The 18660-nt window shown below is 42.0% G+C and overlaps 1 protein-coding gene across 2 annotated transcripts in view; it reads right to left on the bottom strand.

Annotated features, from left to right (window-relative positions):
• The window catches only part of USP7 (ubiquitin specific peptidase 7), a 66524-nt gene that overhangs the window by 30707 nt on the left and 17157 nt on the right, over positions 1 to 18660 (bottom strand). The window contains exons 1-2 of one of the 2 annotated variants that reach the window (XM_036020938.1): positions 4570 to 4674; positions 3669 to 3846 (exon numbers count right to left, since the gene is read on the bottom strand). Coding sequence is in view for 1 of the 2 variants with exons in the window: in XM_028505336.2 (XP_028361137.1) it covers positions 4570 to 4674 (105 nt within the window). In the remaining variant the exon portion in view is untranslated. Of the gene's footprint in view, positions 1 to 3668; positions 3847 to 4569; positions 4675 to 18660 lie in introns of those variants that run through there. The other variant, XM_028505336.2, reaches the window with a different exon arrangement.

Genomic DNA, 18660 nt, shown 5'->3' with positions numbered 1-18660 from the left:
AACTGCCACAGCAAGATACACATTTCTAATGCTTTCTCTTGCTTTTTGTATCTATCTCTTTGCAGAATGGGAATAGTACACAGACAGGCAGGGAACCAAGGGCCACCTCTGAGGAGACACAAATTGGTCTACAGAATAGCAGGAGCCTGGAAGGTTTTTTAAGAATAAGGTGCTAGTTTCACACCCATTCCCACAGGCTCTTGAGGTACCAATGAGACTGGAGCCTTAGGGAAAGAAGAACATGTTAAGAGCACACTCCCTTCCTTTATCCTTCAGTTTCCAAAATGCAGAGACACCTGAGTGCTAAGGTGCAGACATCTCAGCATACACAAACTGCTTATTTGTGACTAAATGAATTTGTTCTTAGGAAAACATGTCCATCAGTCCTCATGAGAGGGCAATATTCTTCCCCAAAGAAAGAAAATCCCAAAGAATGCATGACAGTGATTTTTACCTTCTTTTAGGCTATTTATTCATCCCTAATTTTTTCCCCTACATGTAACATTGCTTGGCAGATTACAAAGAAGCCCTCTGAAAGGAGAGCAACTGAGCAGGGGGTGAGTCACAACGAAGAGGTGCATTCTGTACTTGAGCCTCTCCCGGTGGCAGGCAACCCTACTCCCTTTGAAGGAAAATAAAAGTCCACTGAGAAGGCAGGAAACTTCCTCAAGAGAAGGATGTCTAGAATAGCTGAGGAGAAAGGAGAAAAATAGGCCACTTTTTCATAGATACACAGATCACATCTGAGTGGCATTTAAATCCTGCAAAGTAGGGAAGGGAAGCTATTACTTAATTCCTAATTTATAGATGAGGAAACACAGGCTTGCTGAAGTTAAATGGTTCATCTTATCCAATGTGTTTTACAAAGTGACCACAGGGGTTCCAACACCCAAAATTTGTGAACACTAAGCACAGTGACCCTGCCTCTGATTTGTAGAGTGCCACTCTAACACTCTGCTGAACTCAGCCCCCACCCCCAAAATCGGCTGGCTTGACACTGATGGAAGAAATGAACCAAAACCAAATGAAAACCTGAAAAATAACCTCAGGACATATACTGGGATCTAAAGAATTCAAACTCGCAGAATCCCACCTATCTTGTAATTCTCCTATTTTGTTTTCAGATACAATTCAGCTCTTCGAAGGATTAGATTTTATATAGATATGAATGCTTTGCTCCTCTTCCACCCCACACTTTAGTCAAATTTGTGAATTAATCTTTATATATTAAATAGGAACAAACAATGATGGAGTCAGGATGGCAGTGAGCCCACAAGATGGCAGGCCCAGCAGATGAAGAAGCTCAGTGCCCCAAGCCTGGTGCCACCCTGGCTCACAGTACTCAGTTCCCCCTCACTGAATTCTACACTAAATGTGAGATTCTGCCTCACACTGAAATCACATCCTTAGAACAGAATTACCATCCCAAAACACGCTATTCAGGGAATTTAACATGAGATTTCATATGAATAGAAATCTCATCCTATGGCTGGAAACTCTTTATACTAATTGAATGATTGAAAAATTACATCAAATACAGAGGTCAAAACTTAAGAGTCTACAAAAAGAGAAGCTGACTTGAAACCCATCGTTGGCAGATAGAGCTGGCCTGATATCCTGCTATGAGCAACTGCAAGAGGGGAGTGTAAGTCTTTTCCCAAGAAAACCGGTGACAGGAACGCAGGATACTATGTACTATTTTTGAAAATTTCTCTGCCTATAATTACTTCAAAATTAATAGTCTTTTCAAAAGCAATACACTTGGTATTAGGAAGGATACCCCATATCCCTCAGTATTAATATTTCAACCAAATAGAAACTCTAAACTGTCACGATGCCACAGAGCACCTATTTCATTACTCCGTGCATTGTTTTATTGTAAACAATAGGAGGATGATGGAGCCCATGTTAACTGCTGTCATCATACATTCTCAGTCAGAAAACCTGATAACCTACTTCCTTCCCATCCTGTCCCCGAAGAGCAGCACCGCCTCCTGTAGTCTGCAGATACCAATGTCCATTTTGAAAATAGTCTTATCTTCATAGGGAAAAGGCCAGTGTACCAGCTTAGGGTTTGGTTGCATGAAAAAGTAGAGGAAGATTAACACTTTGGGTTTCTGAATCAGAGAGGTTAGCCTGAAGTTTTCCCAAATGGCACCCCTGCAGTTAATTTTAATAAACCTCAATTATTCATCTGAATACAAGTCTTTACAAGTCCTTGTTAATTCCCGGAAATTACTTTCATGGGTACCAACAATCTCAATCTAGATCCATCTACATGTGCAGATTCATCTAGCTCTGCAGAGGCTCCATTTGCTCTAAAACTTCCCATGGTCACACCAGGCAAAACAGTAAGAAACTAAAAACAAAGTACAGTAAGTAAGCACAACTAGACAACGATTTTGATACTTGCCCACAATTCTATGTTAACAGGATTTGGAACCGCTCTCTACCTCACAGACATCTTTCTAATCTGTGCTATTAGCTATTTAACTTTTCTATAGGAAACACGCCCTATTCCTCTCTGCACAGTTAGGGCATTGGTCATTGTAATCCAGTGTTTTCCAGAACAAGATGCTAAAAGGAGACTGGGGAAAAAGGAGTTCTGAAGTCCAGAGTCTTGGGGAATCATTAACAAAGAGTCTTTTGGAGAAAGATGCTCAGAAACTGGTGACTCAGAAAACTACTCTAGTACAGAAACTTGTTTAGCCTAGCACTCCTCAGACTTCCTAGACTCACAGCACACTTGGGTCCTGCAGAAGAGTGGTTCTGAAATACACATCACGGCTGCAGAAACGCTGCCCTTAAGTAAGGCTTCTACTCCTAGAACCAGAACCACTTCCCTCCGTCCCCTTTGCTACCAAATACAAATGAACTTTATCATTCTCTTACTCCTGGGCCTTTCAGAAGGCACCTAAAATCCAAACCAGGAAGAAAGTGCTATTGAAGACCACTCTCCTTTTGCCTATGATGTGCTTTTTCCATTTGGTAATTCCCAACAAGAGCATTCCCACTTTTAGTTTCTATGGTTCAGCACCATTATTTACCACTAATAATTTAGCAGAATTTCCTAGAGAAGAAAGGGATTTTACATACATTATGATCTCATAACACTGGTCCACAAATGAGGGAACTACAGCTCCCAAGATACACCAGGGAGTGTCTAGATATTTGATTGTAACAACAGGGGAGGGGACGGGGTAGGGGGGGAAATAGGGATGGAATGACACTAGTGTCCTAAAATGCACAGGACAGCCCCTACAACAAAGAATGGCCCACCCAAAAAGGCAACAGAGCCGAGGCTGAGACATCCTGCCCTTTTATCTGTACCTGTGCCTTCTCCCATGCACTCCACCCCAAAAAACACAAAGGGAACTATCAGTATGAAATTGCTCTGTGGGAACTAGACTGGGAGGGTTGCGACTGGGTTGGACCACCTACTGCTTCACAAGTGGCTAAAACTGGTCCTTAACTCAAACCTGGCACAGGAGACCTGACTGTGCTGTCCCCCGGCATTATCTGAATCACTTTTGGTAGCTACGGTGTCTAAAATAAAACCAAAAGCCCAGCAACCAAAGAGACCACACCCACACCGTTGCCCTTGGTCTAGAGTGGAAAGCACACTCCACAGGTAACAAAGCAGCGGGGTTTAGACCACGCCTCTTTACCTTCCTCAGATATTGCCTCAGCCAGCTGCCAGGGGGTAAACCGCACTGTGAGAGAACTCTCAACTACGGCTGCAGTTTCTCATGGAGGCTGAACTTTTGGCAGGAGGTCTGAACAGCAGTCCTTCTGGTGGTGCAGCCCGTGGCTGATGAGGTTTCTTTCAACTGCCCCGTTACACCCCTGGGAAGGACACAACCCTCATGAGGATTGATGGACATGCTTTTGACAGAACATGGTTTCATATTACACTGCAAGATTCCAGGGACTGCATAAAATGATTACTGGCTGCTACCTGCTCATGATTTTGACCTTGCAAATGTACAGGTCACATAATCTAATAAGTTACAAGGAAGAAACTGCCTCAAGAGAAAGTGATTCCCTAGGCACAAAATAGCCATGCATGTACATATGCACATGTTTTTTGCATAGAAAGTATAGACCAAAAGTTAGTGTGGGAGAATGAAGCCCAAAGCTTGGTCTGATTTCATATCTAATGGGAGTGGGATACAGACAACTGATATACACACAATAAGAATGCAATGGAAAGCCAAGTTCCAATGTCTAGAAGTGTCTTGCTGCAAACAGAAGGAAAAGGAGAGTAACATGTATTCATTCTGGATACTAATGTGGCAGGAAAATTGCACACCTGAGTAAACACCCATCTATTATAAACTCCTATATTTAAACCTCCTCACCTAGGCTGGGGGCAACCAACTTACCTTGAAATTTGTGAATAAACTTGAAATTCAACACCAAAACAGCTCATTTTTCTTCAGTACCACCTCCTAAAAAACTAGCTGCTTTTAAGAAACTCAGAAGTACGTCAGGAAGAAATGTACATCACACCTATTTGTGTTTCCGACAGCGTTTTCTGCCCAAAGTAAGCAACCCACATGCACTTACCATCCTCCATATCTTCTTCTGTGTTGTTGTGCCCATCACTCATGGCTACATTCCCGTTGATAACAGGATTTTGAGTAATTCTTGGTGGGTCATCTGTATCTCCGGCTTTAAAGGAAACAAAGAAATCCCATGGTTTTTATCTTCAAGGCTTAGATTAAACAAACAAAAACATTCAGTACTTTTTACTATTTCAAGGCACTCATAAGTTCCAGCTGTGCCATAATAAATGCACTGTAACCCAAAAGGCGCTTACTAGTACATTTACTAAATACAAACTTGGGCTGATACCAAAATATTATGTGTACTTGAACACAACACAATAATCTGCTCCCTCTGCAGTGACATTTATTTTGAAGTAGGTTTCCTACTCATTCAAACTCAATCAATCCTAGAGAAAATATCCTTGAGGATTTACTGAATATACACAAAAGAGTGTACATTACATGTTTTTACTGCAGACACATATAAATTGTCATTCTCAAAGTGTCTCTGGACAGTTACTGCATAATTGAAGTTTAAATCCATGCAAAAACCAGGACTGGTATTTTGGGGGACACAGGGAGTTGGGAAGGAGGTCCCTGGGAAGACTGGCATGAACAGAGTTCAGAAAGGACTGCAAAAGTAATAAACTGGTTTTGTATTTCTGAACGCTTGCTGAAATCTGGCTTGAAAAACATTTATAGATAATCAGAAGTGCAGATACCAAACTCTTAAGCAATGGCCCTGACTGGTGTGTGGCTCGGTCTGTTGGGCATCATCCTACAAATGCAAAGGTTGCAGGTTCGAGTCCCAGTCAGGGCCCTTAACTGGGTGATGCCCAGTTGGGGGAATGCAAGAAGCAGTGATTGCAGTTTATCTTGCACAATGATGTTTCTCTCCCTCTCTTTCCCCCTCCTTCCCCGCCCTCTAAAGATCAATACAGTCTTTTAAAAATACTTTTAAGCAATGACTGCCAATTATAAGGTATAAATTCTAACTGTAACATTCTCATCATGGTTTCATTAATTTAGGAACAATCTTCTTACACTAGCAAAAGTCCATTTTTAAGAAATATGGCAGGACAGGATTTAAATAGTCTCTATTGGCCAAAAGGGCCATACTTCACATTTTGAGATGTTTTCCTTGCTCCAGATATCAAAACTGCTCACTGCAGCCAATGCTTGCCCTCATGTTGCCTGTGCTCTCAGCTTTCCCTGGGTCATGGGGCACTTGAAGAGAAATTAAAGAGTCTCAGATACAGATGGGAGGTGTGGTTTTAAAACTATTACATAGGTGTGTTCTTGGCGTCCAGTATTTCAGAGCCTTCCCAGCATGCAGTCAGTTTCAGCACCACGGATAGCACCCCACTCTCAAAACCCCAAACTATCAGGTTCCATCTCTCGACTATTCCTGAATATAAACCGCATTTTATCCTCCTTGAGCATCTCACCCACAAACCTTAGAGATCCTTGAAAGCCAAAAAACAGGCATTACCACCTGCATTTAGAAAGATCATTTTCAATCTTAATACTCCTTTTGTTCAACATCAATATATATACTTAGCAATGAGTTAAAGAGCGATTTTTAAAATAAACAAATATTTCTTAAACTGGTCCCTCAACCACCACACCCTGATGCCGAAATTGGGGGAGGGAAATAAGGCAAGGAGAAATTCTTTTTACCACTGCTTAACTAGCTCAAAATATGAAATAAATGGTACTCAGTCCAAATGGAATATTAAGCAGCACTTTAAGTACCTGTATGAAAAATTCTCTAACTCATGTTAAGAAAACAATGAGGACCCCAAGCAATAAACACTACCTTTGTTATAAAAGAGATAAAGTATGTTGAAGAATATGTAAATTGTTATTCCCTTTTATACACAGTACTACTAAGAGGTTCTACAGAAGCAGAATACTATTAACCATATCCATACATTCACATCACGGGAACGTACTTTAAATCATGAAGTAATTTGCTTGATGGAAGCCCAGTACTTTTCATTTAGTTCCTTGGTTTAAATCCGTCCAGCCCACTGCAATTTCCTTAAAATAGGGCTTATGATACACAAACACAAAAAAGACAAATAATTCTCTATGCACCAAACAAACATTGTGGCAACTCATAACTTGCCTGATCCATGATTCTAAAGATTCTGAGATCCAGGTGAATTCAGATTACTGCTGAAAGAAAGTATCTTTAAAGGTCTGTTTTGGTGACTTGAGATACAGAGTACTTTTTCACCAGAAGTTACATTAGTAATAAAAGTCAAGATCAATTCAAGAAATCTTATGGATTGCCATCTGCAACACCTTATTGTGTGGAGTGGATAAACAAATAAATTGGACCACAGTTTTTCAGCAGTAGAATTAACTGCAAGGTGGTGAATGAAGAAAGCCTTGTATTTTACAAAATGAGAGATCCTGAAGACAGGATTTCTCTGCAGTTCACCCCAAGAGAGAAGGCAGGCAGAATTCTGCAGCTGAATAGGGTTCTCCTGAGCAAAACTCCCCATTTATACACCAAGGTACACATTTCTGCTGGGCTGACCACTTTGCTCTTTCACACCCTTCATAAGCATGGAGATGGTGATCAAGGCCAATGACTGTGAAATGGCACCACATCCCTGGTTGGACCACCAAGTACAAGAGACACCAGGACAACAACAGGCCCCATGAAGCTCCCAAACAGCTGCCAATGGGACCTTTGTGAAAAGGTGGCAATTCAAACCTATTCCTGAGGGACTGAATATCCAGTTTTAAAAAGCTCCTCATGAATGAGTTACATCAACAAGAGGATTAAATTTAATTAAGACAGTGAATCCCCAAACCATAATTAAATGATGGAAGTACCCAAAACCCACAAAAAGTCTGTACTAGGCTTCCAGAAATATCCTAAAAGATAAACTGCCTTCTTTAGCATCAAGGAAGTGCATGGTTGGTGTGTACATGTATTTGTCGCTGTATATAGTAATCCTGTTCCTGACTTGTATGGACCGCCTCGCTGGACTTTTCCCAGATGGGGCAACTCTCATTTGGCCTATGTGAACAACATTAATTTTCTGATACACCATGATCTCAAGTAAGACTGGAGACATGTTTGGCAAATGCCAGTGACAATATGGAATGCCTCAAAAAAAGAGACAAAATGTCCCTGATAGGACAAACGTCTGCAGGGTGAAAAGGGTAATTATCAATGTAAAATATACACATGACACTCAGAAATGTTACAAAAGATTGTTCCCATTGTTTGTGATTGGTAAGCCTTTTGACAACAGACCTTGTGATAAGTATCAGGAACATAATTTTAATATGTATGTAAAAAGGTACAAAATCTTTTTTTAAAGAGTGACTTTAGAAACACACAAGAGACTACACCTCAGCTCAGTGCTAATCCTCTCTATCATCCTCTTTTATTGAGGATGCCTATGCTTATGTTCTGCTTTCCTCACTGCTGACTTTCATTTGTGATGTCATAACAGAACTACTAACCCAGAGAACATGACCAACTGATATGGAAATGACGCAGCACTGAGTAAGCACCTGAATGTCACTCCTGGGTGAGTTAACAGATGAAGAACATTATTCCAATGTGTTGGCTTTGACACTGTCTGTCGCTCCACAAAGATTTCTCAAACCTCTCCCAGAAAGGCTGGGGTTGGGGAAATCAAACACCACAATAAAACTTCACAGCCTTCTACAAAGATCCTGGTACACAAAGAACCAGCCATGTCTCACATTAACTCCTCACTCAGCCCCCAGTGTCCTCCTCAAATTTCCAAAGTAGTGACACAACCCAGTGAGCAAAGCCACAACTCAGTTAAAATGTCAAAATACAGACTACCAACTTAGTCCCAGAATTGGTCAGGCTGAGCCTTTAACTGCACATCTTAATCTCAGCCCTACCAGTTCACGTTGAATTTCAGCTCAGACACCTCCTCCACGCTCTCCCCTCCCCTCGTCCTTCTGCTTGGTCTTCCTCCTTTCATCCCTCTCCCAGCCCCAAACCCATTTTAAAGAGTATTACATAAAACAGAGATTATCAAAATAGAACACTTTTCTATCTTTCTGCATTTTCATGTCTTAATTGGCAATACCAAATATATTTCAGAAACAGTTCAGAAATATCAGTACTGGCTCTGGAAATCCATCAAGCAGCATGAATACCCCAATCTGAACTCTTTAGTCACCTTCATGTCCAAGCCTCTGGTTCCCCGCCATGTCTGCATGGCTCTGCAGCAGAACTACTGGGCTGGGGGAGGGGAGGGTTCTCTCAGCCACATCAGAGTGACTGCATGGAATCTCTAGGAGCACTATACCTCAACATTCTTTTTTTAAAGCTCCCACAAAATGAGGACCAGAAACACATTTAAGTAACTTCAGTCACTTAAATACCTTCAAAAGGCAAAGTATCTGGCTATATGGGGTGGCCTTTAGGGCAGAATACTACTGTTAGGTCCTCTATATGTATATTTAACAAGAACCATTCCTTTCTAACATGTGTGTATATGGTTGTATGCGTGTATTCCTATTGTGAACCTGTACCTTGCAAAGTAGTCTGGAAACCTGTAAAGCACTAAAGCATACCCACGAAAGAAATGGTGTGCTGTTATTAAACTTGATGTAGCTTAATTGTAACATTTAGTTTATAAATGTCGTAAAGGTTCTTTGTATTTTCTACGGCAAAGTCTTTAACACTTGAAAAATAGAAGCAATGCTTGATTTATTTTTGTTAAGTATTTAGGATATGTTAAATAAATGACTGTCCAATACCAGATTTTTAAAAATGACAAAGTAGTCCAGAATCAGAAAGAGAAAGTTAAGGGTTGGGGGAAGGAGCTGGTTATTAGCTCCTCAGTTGATTTAAGTTAACAATGGGAAACCCAGTGAAGGGTACATGGGGACAAGCTGCACTAGCTTTCCAACATTCTTATAAATCTAAAGTTCAACACTTTTTAATTGGTTTAGAGAGAGCAACAATCATATGTTGTTCTGCTTATCTATGCATTGTTTGGTCTTTTTTCAAAACCTCACAGGAGGACATTTTTTTAAATTGCTTTTAGAAAGAGAAAGGGAGTGGGGGGTGGGGAAGGAGACAAACATGGATTGGTTGCCTTCTCATAGGTGCCCGAGCTAGGGATGGAACTGGCAACCTGGGTATGTGCTCTAACTGGGAATCAAACCCACAACATTCCAGTCTACAGGATAACGCTCCAACCCACTGTACCACCCTGCCCAGGACTCAGGGGTTGATTCTTATATGTGCCCAGACCAGGGATGGAATCTGTGACCAGCAACTCTGGCACCTCTAGATGCTCCAACCAACTGAACTACCCAGTCAGGGCTAATTTTATTTTTTTTTTTAAAGACAACATAGCAAACCCTAAAGCCTGACAAGAACCGTATGTACAAAATGTACAGCATGGCAAACATCTTATCAAACATTAAATTTATACGTAAAAAACATCTTTTCAAACACTAAATTTATACATAAAAAACTTCACCATGAATCATCCACAGAAGCATGTCTGAAATTCTCAGTCAATAACCAAACAGTCTCAACACAAGGACACTCAGAGTGAGCACTTTCATGGCCATACCCATGCCCCTTAGATGGGCCCCGACTTGTTCCCTCAGAATAAGCCCCAACAATGCCTAATCTCCATAGCCATAATTTATTACTTCAATGAAATTACAGAAAAACTGCCCTGGCTGATGTGGCTCAAGGACTGAGAGCAGGCCTCCAAACCAAATGGTTGCAGGTCAATTCCCTATTAGGGCACATGCCTGGGTTGTGGCTCAGGTCCCCTGCTGGAGGTGTGCAAGAGGCAACTGACTGATGTTTCTCTCCCTCTCTTTCTCCCTCCCTTGCCCTCTCTCTATAAATAAATAAAATCTCTTTAAAAACAAATTACAGGAAATAGCAATAGGTAGGTGACCTTTTGAAAGGCCTTTGACACTCAGCAAATCTCCTTTGAGACTTACACTGTGAACACCTGGCTTGTTTCCAATTTGGGAATGGTATGAAGAGAGCTGCTATAAATATTTTCACACAGTTCCTGGATTCATACTTATTTCTCCTTTTAGATTTTAAAGAATGAAATGCTCAGTAACAAGGCAAGGAGTTTAAAGATGCATCAGGGGAAATAATGACCTTCTCCCCTCTGAAGACTCTGATGTGTCACCTCGCAGGCTTTCTGAATGTTCACACATAGACACAGATGCAGAAGGTGCACTCACTTTTTTCTCAGGAGCAGAAAAATGGCACCCCACTCACACAACATGGATAGCTTACAGCTATCTTGAGTCAGTGTACATACACATATGCAAGAATTTGTACATGGATTTTATTTAGAATAGCACTGTAACACTTCATCATGATTTACTCAACCATTCCCTTACAGACAACTGTTTCTGGGTTGGGGAGATTTTTTTTGAAGGGGGGCACTTGCATGATGTACAGCAAACAACTCTGCACTATGATTTTTGCCATGCTGTACATTTTGTAAACAGGTCTTTCTCAAACAGGTCTGGTCCCCCAAGTACTTTGCCGTGCTCTTTCCAATAGTATTTGTCAACAGTGCATCCAAGAACCAAAACACTACCAAATGGGTCCCAACAGCCAAATCACAAGACCCTCATCTGCACAAAGTTCACATGCTATCCAAGAGAACTCTTCCAACTCTCACACACAGCTCCATAACTCTTACTTGAAGGCAGTCAAATACAACCAATTTCCTGACTCTCCAGCCCATAACTGTATGAGACCTAGCTCCAAGCTCAGGCAGGAGCAAAAAGGCAGGAGACCACCCACTAGACAAAACACAGAAAGTGTACTAAGAATGACTGAGAATCAGGGAGCAGACACCCGGCCAGTTATAATGGGAGGGACAGCATCTGTAAGAGACAGGGTAGCACTGGCCTGTGGGACACAGCAGGGACAGAGCAACCAAGAGGCAGATGGGCAGTCATGAGGGACATGAGGCTGGAAGCTGCCACACTCCAAAAGAAACCAGAGCCTCCTGAGAGCTGAGAAATGACTTCCTGACACTTGGAGAAAACATGCAATTCTGTGGGAAAACTTGGTGACAGTGGAGTCAACTAAGGCAACAATAGGCCTGAGATGAGATCATGGAATACAGGTTCCTTGGACAGAACCTGTAGCTAATCAGGGACTGAAGTTCTTACAAGGGTACCAACATGGTGAGGACTCTCGCAGGTCTGAGTTATTCTACTCTCAGCACAGGTCTGACAATCAGTTTTTTCTCCCTTTCGGGACTCAGTAGCAACTGAAGTATATACCACGCTTGTGGCAAGTGGGGAGAAGGTGCAAAGAAGGCAACATGGTCCCTGTTGGCCAACAAGCTCACTCTCCTAGTTGGAAACACCACACTGCCCACTGGCCCTGGGGAAACAAAATCACTTTCCATCCCTGACTAGTAAAGTGAAACCTCCAGGAAGCAGTCAAGATCTGAATGTGGCCCTTACTTCAAAAAGATCACTTCTCACCCATTATCATTCCATTACCAAGGACTTGAAGCGTCCCCCTAAATGCTGGACATGCCTAGCCTGCCTGCAATTACAGTAATAACAAAGAAGACATTTTAATCCATTGTAACACGTCTTTCCAGACAGCAACAATTTGGGAGGTAATTGCACCCGACTCATCTCTGGCTGGGCAAAGCCCACACCCTTCTCTCAGAAGTTAGTCAGTCTACGTTATCAAGCTTCTTGTGTGGGCCAAGAAGTGGGCTGGGTTCTGAGGCTCAACCGGGAACAGACAGATAAGCTCCCTGCTCTCCTGAAGCTTACTTTCTTATGGGAGGAGACAAGAGGGCACAATTGCAATGGAGGAAAAACCAGTACTGACAGAGCCACAGGGCTTGGAGGCATACTACATGGGCCATGAAGGAAGAGGCAACATCCAAGTCTAAACCACAAATGAAAAAGAGTCAGCTGGGCAAAGATCCTGGAGAATTGTATTCTAGAAAGAATGGCAAGGGAGAAGATGGGAGAGGAGGTTCAGACAAAAGGTGGGCAGGGCCAAGGATGTGGAGAGCCTTGAAGGCCATGGGAGGACTCTGAATTTCATTCTGAAATGTACCTTCTGGGCATGTGCCCCCCACCAAATGAAAAGAAAGCCATCATTGAGCGGAAGTAGAAAAATGTAAAGGGGCAATGAATGGTGATGAAAGGAGACTTGAAAGCACTGCTCAAAGAACAGCCCTCTGGTAGGTCAGAGCTAAGATGGTCCCAGTGTTTGGACTCTGGCTGCCAACTCCATACACCTATGTGGACAAGCCTATCCTAATCCTCTCAGACAGAGGTTCCCTTGCTGTTGTGCAGAAAATGTGGATGTCCCTCAGGGCTAGCCTGCCAGGTTAGCTGGGCAGCCTCCAGTAGCTCTATGAATCCCTTTGGTCATATTACTAGCATTGGCATGATGGCTTAATCAGAACCATGAGTCTAAAGTGTTCTGGTTTTATCACTTTTATGATTTTTACAGGATTTGGCTACATGCATCTCCCATTAAACTGGCTGGAAGCCCACTCACGTGGCATGCCTGTTGTACTACATCAGGACTTCTTTGGTCTTCTACTGTTGGTCTCCCACTACTGCCCAGATGCTAGGTAATTAAGCATGAAGATTCAAAGTAGAACCTCTGTATGGAAACCTGACCATTAGCTCTACACTCTAAAATATTCCCTAATTTAATTCAGTTATAGGAAAATACAGTCACAAAGAAGGCAACATATAAATGTGTGTTCCTTAAATAAAACTATTTGTTTGGGGCTTTCTGTTTGGCTTGATCATGCCAAGACAATCTGCTCCCTGGAGGATCATCCTCTAACTGCCAATCATGCTGGCTGGGCAGTGAGGGGTGTGCAATCAGGCGCAACTGCAGAGACTTTAAGTACGCTAAGTCTGTATTGCTTTCCTACACATCCAGTGTTGTTCCACAGAAAAAGAGAACTACCATTATCTGCTACGCTGTGGAGCACGAGCCACTTGTGGAAAAGGAAGTTCCAGTATACCTGGCAGAGACAGAGCTTCAGAGATGCCACAGGACCAAGGTAGAAAATGTTTGCAACACATAATAGCCTAACAATTAATAACTAGAACACTCAGGGTTACTAAAAATTAAGAAGGAACAACCTGACTACAACAAAGAAGAAATTCCTAGGAAATTTAAAAAGAATAATAAATGTGGAGACTTCCAGCAAGATGGAGGAATAGGTGGACGCACCGTACCTCCTCGCACAACCAAGATTAGAACAACAATAATTTACAACAATAATTTACAGTCAGAATAACGCCCAGATCCGGCAGAGGATTTATCTGAATGGAAGTCGGGCAGCCAAGAAGTTGAAGTAGACGCGTTCATCCGGACTGGTAGGAGAAGACGAGCCGGGCAGGCGCGGGGCTGGCTCTTGTCGGCGGCGTGAGGAGATCGGGGAAAGTTTGGCGCGAAATCGACACGACAGCCATCCGGGGCGCAAGAACGCACTGGTGATCCCTGAGTACACAAGTTGCGGCTGGCAGACCCAGAGGAGTAGCGATTGTGGACCAGGGCAGAACTCGAAGCCCGGGAGCCCAGAGATGGGTCTGAGTCCAGGAAACGGAACTATCGCCATTGTTTTCTCCCGTCCCCGCTCCCACTCCCGCCCCGACCCCACATATAACGTCACAATCTAGCGACTGGGGTGCCCAGCCCTGGTGAACACCTAAGGCTCCACCCCCCACCATAACAAGAGCAACCAGACCGAAGGGGGAAAAAAAAAAAAGGAGAGGCAGGGGAAAAATATGTTTTCAACAGAGCAGATCAGTCCCCTAGGACTCATCCTTTTGAGCAACCAAGAAATAGCCAATCTATCAGATGCGCAGTTCAAAACACTGGTGATCAGAAAGCTCACGGAATTGGTTGATTTTGGGCGCAATTTAGATGAAAGGATGCAGGTTACCATAAAAAGAGATGCAGGAAGATACGCGGAGGAGAGCCAATAGTGAAAGGAAGGAATCTGAGTCTCAAAACAATACAGTGGACCAGAAGGAAGATAGAATCACCCAAGCAGGAAAGCATGATGAAATAAGAATTCAAAAAATCGAGGAAAAGATTAAGAGCATCCAAGACACCTTTAAACGTTCCAATATCCGAATTACAGGGGTACCAGAATCGGAAGGGGAAAAGCAACAGATTGAGCACGTATTTGAACAAATAATAAAGGAGAACTTCCCCAATCTGGCAAAGGGAACAGTCTTCCAAGAAATCCAAGAAGCTCAGAGAGCCCCAAAGAAGTTGGACCCAAGGAGGAACACACCAAGGCACATCATAATTACATTAGCCAAGGTAAAAATGAAGGAGAGAATCCTAAAAGCAGCAAGAGATAAGGGGACAGTAACCTACAAAGGAGTTCCCATCAGACTGTCAGCTGATTTCTCCAAAAGGGACTTTACAGGCAAGAAGGAGCTGGAAAGAAGTATTCCAAGTCATGAAAAGCAAGGACCTACATCCAGGATTGCTCTATCCAGCAAAGCTCTCATTTAGAATGGAAGGGCAGATAAAGTGCTTCCCAGATAAGGTCAAGTTAAAGGAGTTCATCATCACCAAGCCCTTATTTTATGAAATGCTAAAGGGACTTATATAAGAAAAGAAGATAAAGAAAAGACATGTATAGTAAAAGGACAGCAAACTCACAAATATTAACAACCACACCTAAAGCAAAACCAAAAGAAACTAAGTAAACAATTAGAACAGGAACAGAACCACAGAAATGGAGGGCACATGGAGGGTTAGCAGCAGGGGCGGTGGGAGGAGGAGAGAAGGGGAAAAGGTATAGAGAATAAGTAGCATAGATGGTAGGTTGAAAATAGATAGGGGCAGGGCAAGAATAGTACGGGAAATGTAGAAGCTAAAGAACTCATAAGTATGACACATGGACGTGAACTAAAGGGGGGAAATGTGGGTGGGAGGGGGGTACGGGGGGGGGAGAGAAGGGGGGAAATGGGACAACTGTAATAGCATAATCAATAAAGTATATTTTTTAAAAAAGAAATACATATAAATACAATTAAACTGTTTATTTTTAAAAAAGCAAAAAAAAAGAATAATAAATGTGCACAACTTCCCTAATAAACATACTTTTCCATCTACCATATGAACAGTGAAAAATATCGGAAATGTCTATTGATACAAAGGGTCTTGCAAAATAGGTGGTTTCAAATGGCTAGCAGAAGTGTAAATTTACAATCAAATTATTATCCCCAAAGGCAGTATTCAGTAAAATCAAAGGTCAACTATGTTTTCACACAAGTCATGTCCAGAAATTCATTCCAACAAATATTAGCATGCATGCCCAAAGATGTAGACAAGCAAACCTCTTATGGTGAAATGACATTTTTTACAGAGAAAAATTAAAAACATAAGTGCCAATTAATATGAAGGACCACAGGTTATATGGTTCATATGACTCCATTTATATGAAGTGTCCAGAAGACACATATCTTGAGAGATCGAATTCAGATCATTGGTTGCCCAGAGCTGAGGGGTACCCAGTAGGTAGGGGATGGGGAGACTAGGGATATGATGGATAGGTGGGGCAGGAGTTTCTTTTTGGTGTGATAAGAAATCTTCTCAGGTGGATAAAAGATTTAAATATAAGTTGTGACACCATAAAAGTCCCAGAGGAGAACATAGGCAGGAAAATCACATATTCCACACAGCAATATTTTCACTGGTATGTCCCCACAGAGCAAGGGACATAAACAAAAGAATAAACAAAGGGGATCTCATCAAAATAAAAAGCTTCTGCATGGCTAAAGAAAACACCATTAAAAATGAAAAGAGAACCAACTGTATGGGGAAAAAATATTTGCCAATGATACCTCAGAGAAGGGTTTGATCTTCAAAATACATAAAGAACTCACATGACCCCACTCTAAGAAGACAAGCAACCCAATTAAAAAATGAGCAAAAGACCTGAACAGACACTTCTCCAACAAGGACATACACCAGGCCCAGAGACATATGAAAAGATGCTCAGCATCACTAGCCATCAGAGAGATGAGATACCTTTAACACCGTTGAGAATGACCATCATGAACAAATCAACAAACAAGTGATGGAGAGGTTGTGGAGAAAAGGAACCCTAGTACACTACTGGTGAGATTGCAGGCTGCTGCAACCACTGTGGAAAACAGTATGGAATTTCCTCAGAAAACTAAAAATGGATCTGCCTTTTGTCTCAGCAATTCCACTGCTAGGATTATATCCTAAGAACCCTGAAACACCAATCCAAAAGAACCTATGCACCCCAATGTTCACAGCAGCACAATTTGCAATGGCCAAGTGCTGGAAGCAACCTAGGTGCCCATCAGTAAATGAATGGATCAAAAAACTATAGTACCTTTACACAGTGCAATTCTATGCAGCAGAAAGAGAGGAGGAGGTCCTACCCTTTGTAACAGGGTGGGTGGAACAGCAAAGCAGTATGCTAAGCGATATAAGCCAGGTGGTGAAAGACAAATACCATATGATCCCACCTTTAACAGGAACCGAATCAACAAAACAAACAAACAAGCAAAATATAACAAAGACACTGAAATTGAGAACAGGCTGACAGTGACCAGAGGGGAGAGGGGAGGGAATTTCAGGGGGAAAGGGTGAAGGGTTTGTAGAACAATTATAAACGACATGTGGACAGTAACAACAGGGGATAGAAACAGAGGAAGGAGTTGGGGAGTGCTGGGGGGGGGGAGGTATGGGGGCAGGGGGAGGCAGAAAACTGTACCTGAACAACAATTTGAAAATGTTAAAAACGAAAAAAATCTTCTAAAACTTTCTGCAGTGTTGCACAACTCTGGGAATTTACTAAAAGTCATTGAACTATACACTTTAAATGAGTGAATTTCAAAGTATGTGAATTATATCTCAATAAGCTGTTTATTTTCTTAAGACTTATTTATTTTTAGAGAGGAGAGGGAGGGAGGAAAGGAGGGGGAGAAACATCAGTGTGTGGTTGCCTCTCAAGCACCCTCTACTGGGGACCTGGCATTTCCCCAGGGGACATGCAACCCAGGCATGTGCCCTGACTGGGAAAGAAACAGGTGACCCTTTGGTTCACAGGCCAGCACTCAATCCACAAAGCCAACATCAGCTAGGGCTCATTAAGTTCTATTAAAAAGAAAAAAAAAAAAAAAAAAGACCAGAAACACTTCATAGAACCAACCAGGTTGCTTCACCTATGGACAAAAGAGTTCCACAAATGAAATTTCTGAGAGCTCTGTAGAGTGTATGATGTATGTACTAAGCAACGGGGTCATGTATAAATGGTCCATTTTCTGCAGTATTTCTCTAAAACTAATATGAAACTGTTTGGTGTTTTAAAAATTCAATGGTCTACAAAGTTAACTTATGTGTATAAATTTACTCAACATTCATGTATTTTAAGTAAAAAAAATATATAATAAGGGGGTATGTCTACCACTAGAGGAATCGTTAAATAAATTACAAGGATGCCCTTAAGAGAATGAATGAAGCTGCACGTTAAAGAATAAGGGGCAATATCCATAATACACTAAGGGTACAATGTTACTCTTCTGTGAATGGAGTCTTTCCTTCTAGCTTCCATGTTGTTTGAATGTTTCAGTGAATATGTATCATCTTTACAACAAAAGTAAAAACACACACAAGCAAAGCAAATCACAGTGCAAAAGGACACAACCAAACTACTGACCAAGCGTGACACCACCTTGATAGCCCTTAGAAATTGTGCCACTGAAGGGAAAAGAGGGTGTACCAGCTGCCTATTTGGAGTCACGAGGGGGGTGGGAACCTGGGAATCGTGGAACAGAACCCAGAACAAAGGGATCACCTAAACAACTTGACCTGGAAGGTCAGTTTACTCCCTGGCCAAAGACAGCACCACCCTCTCTTAAATGCCTGGATTTTCCTTTAAAACTATTTGCAAATCAAGGCAGTGTTGGGGCTGGAGGTAGAGAGATTTTAAAGAAGCTCTTGTGCTAATTAAAACTCTTCACAGCTAGTCAAACAACCAATTTCAATGAATTCCTTTATTTGAATAAAACCACAAACATAATAATGTAGAACAGACTA

This window comes from Phyllostomus discolor, chromosome 3 (genome assembly GCF_004126475.2).
Source record: "Phyllostomus discolor isolate MPI-MPIP mPhyDis1 chromosome 3, mPhyDis1.pri.v3, whole genome shotgun sequence".
Taxonomy (NCBI): Eukaryota; Metazoa; Chordata; class Mammalia; order Chiroptera; family Phyllostomidae; genus Phyllostomus; species Phyllostomus discolor.
This window is presented reverse-complemented; position numbering and strand designations above follow the sequence as displayed.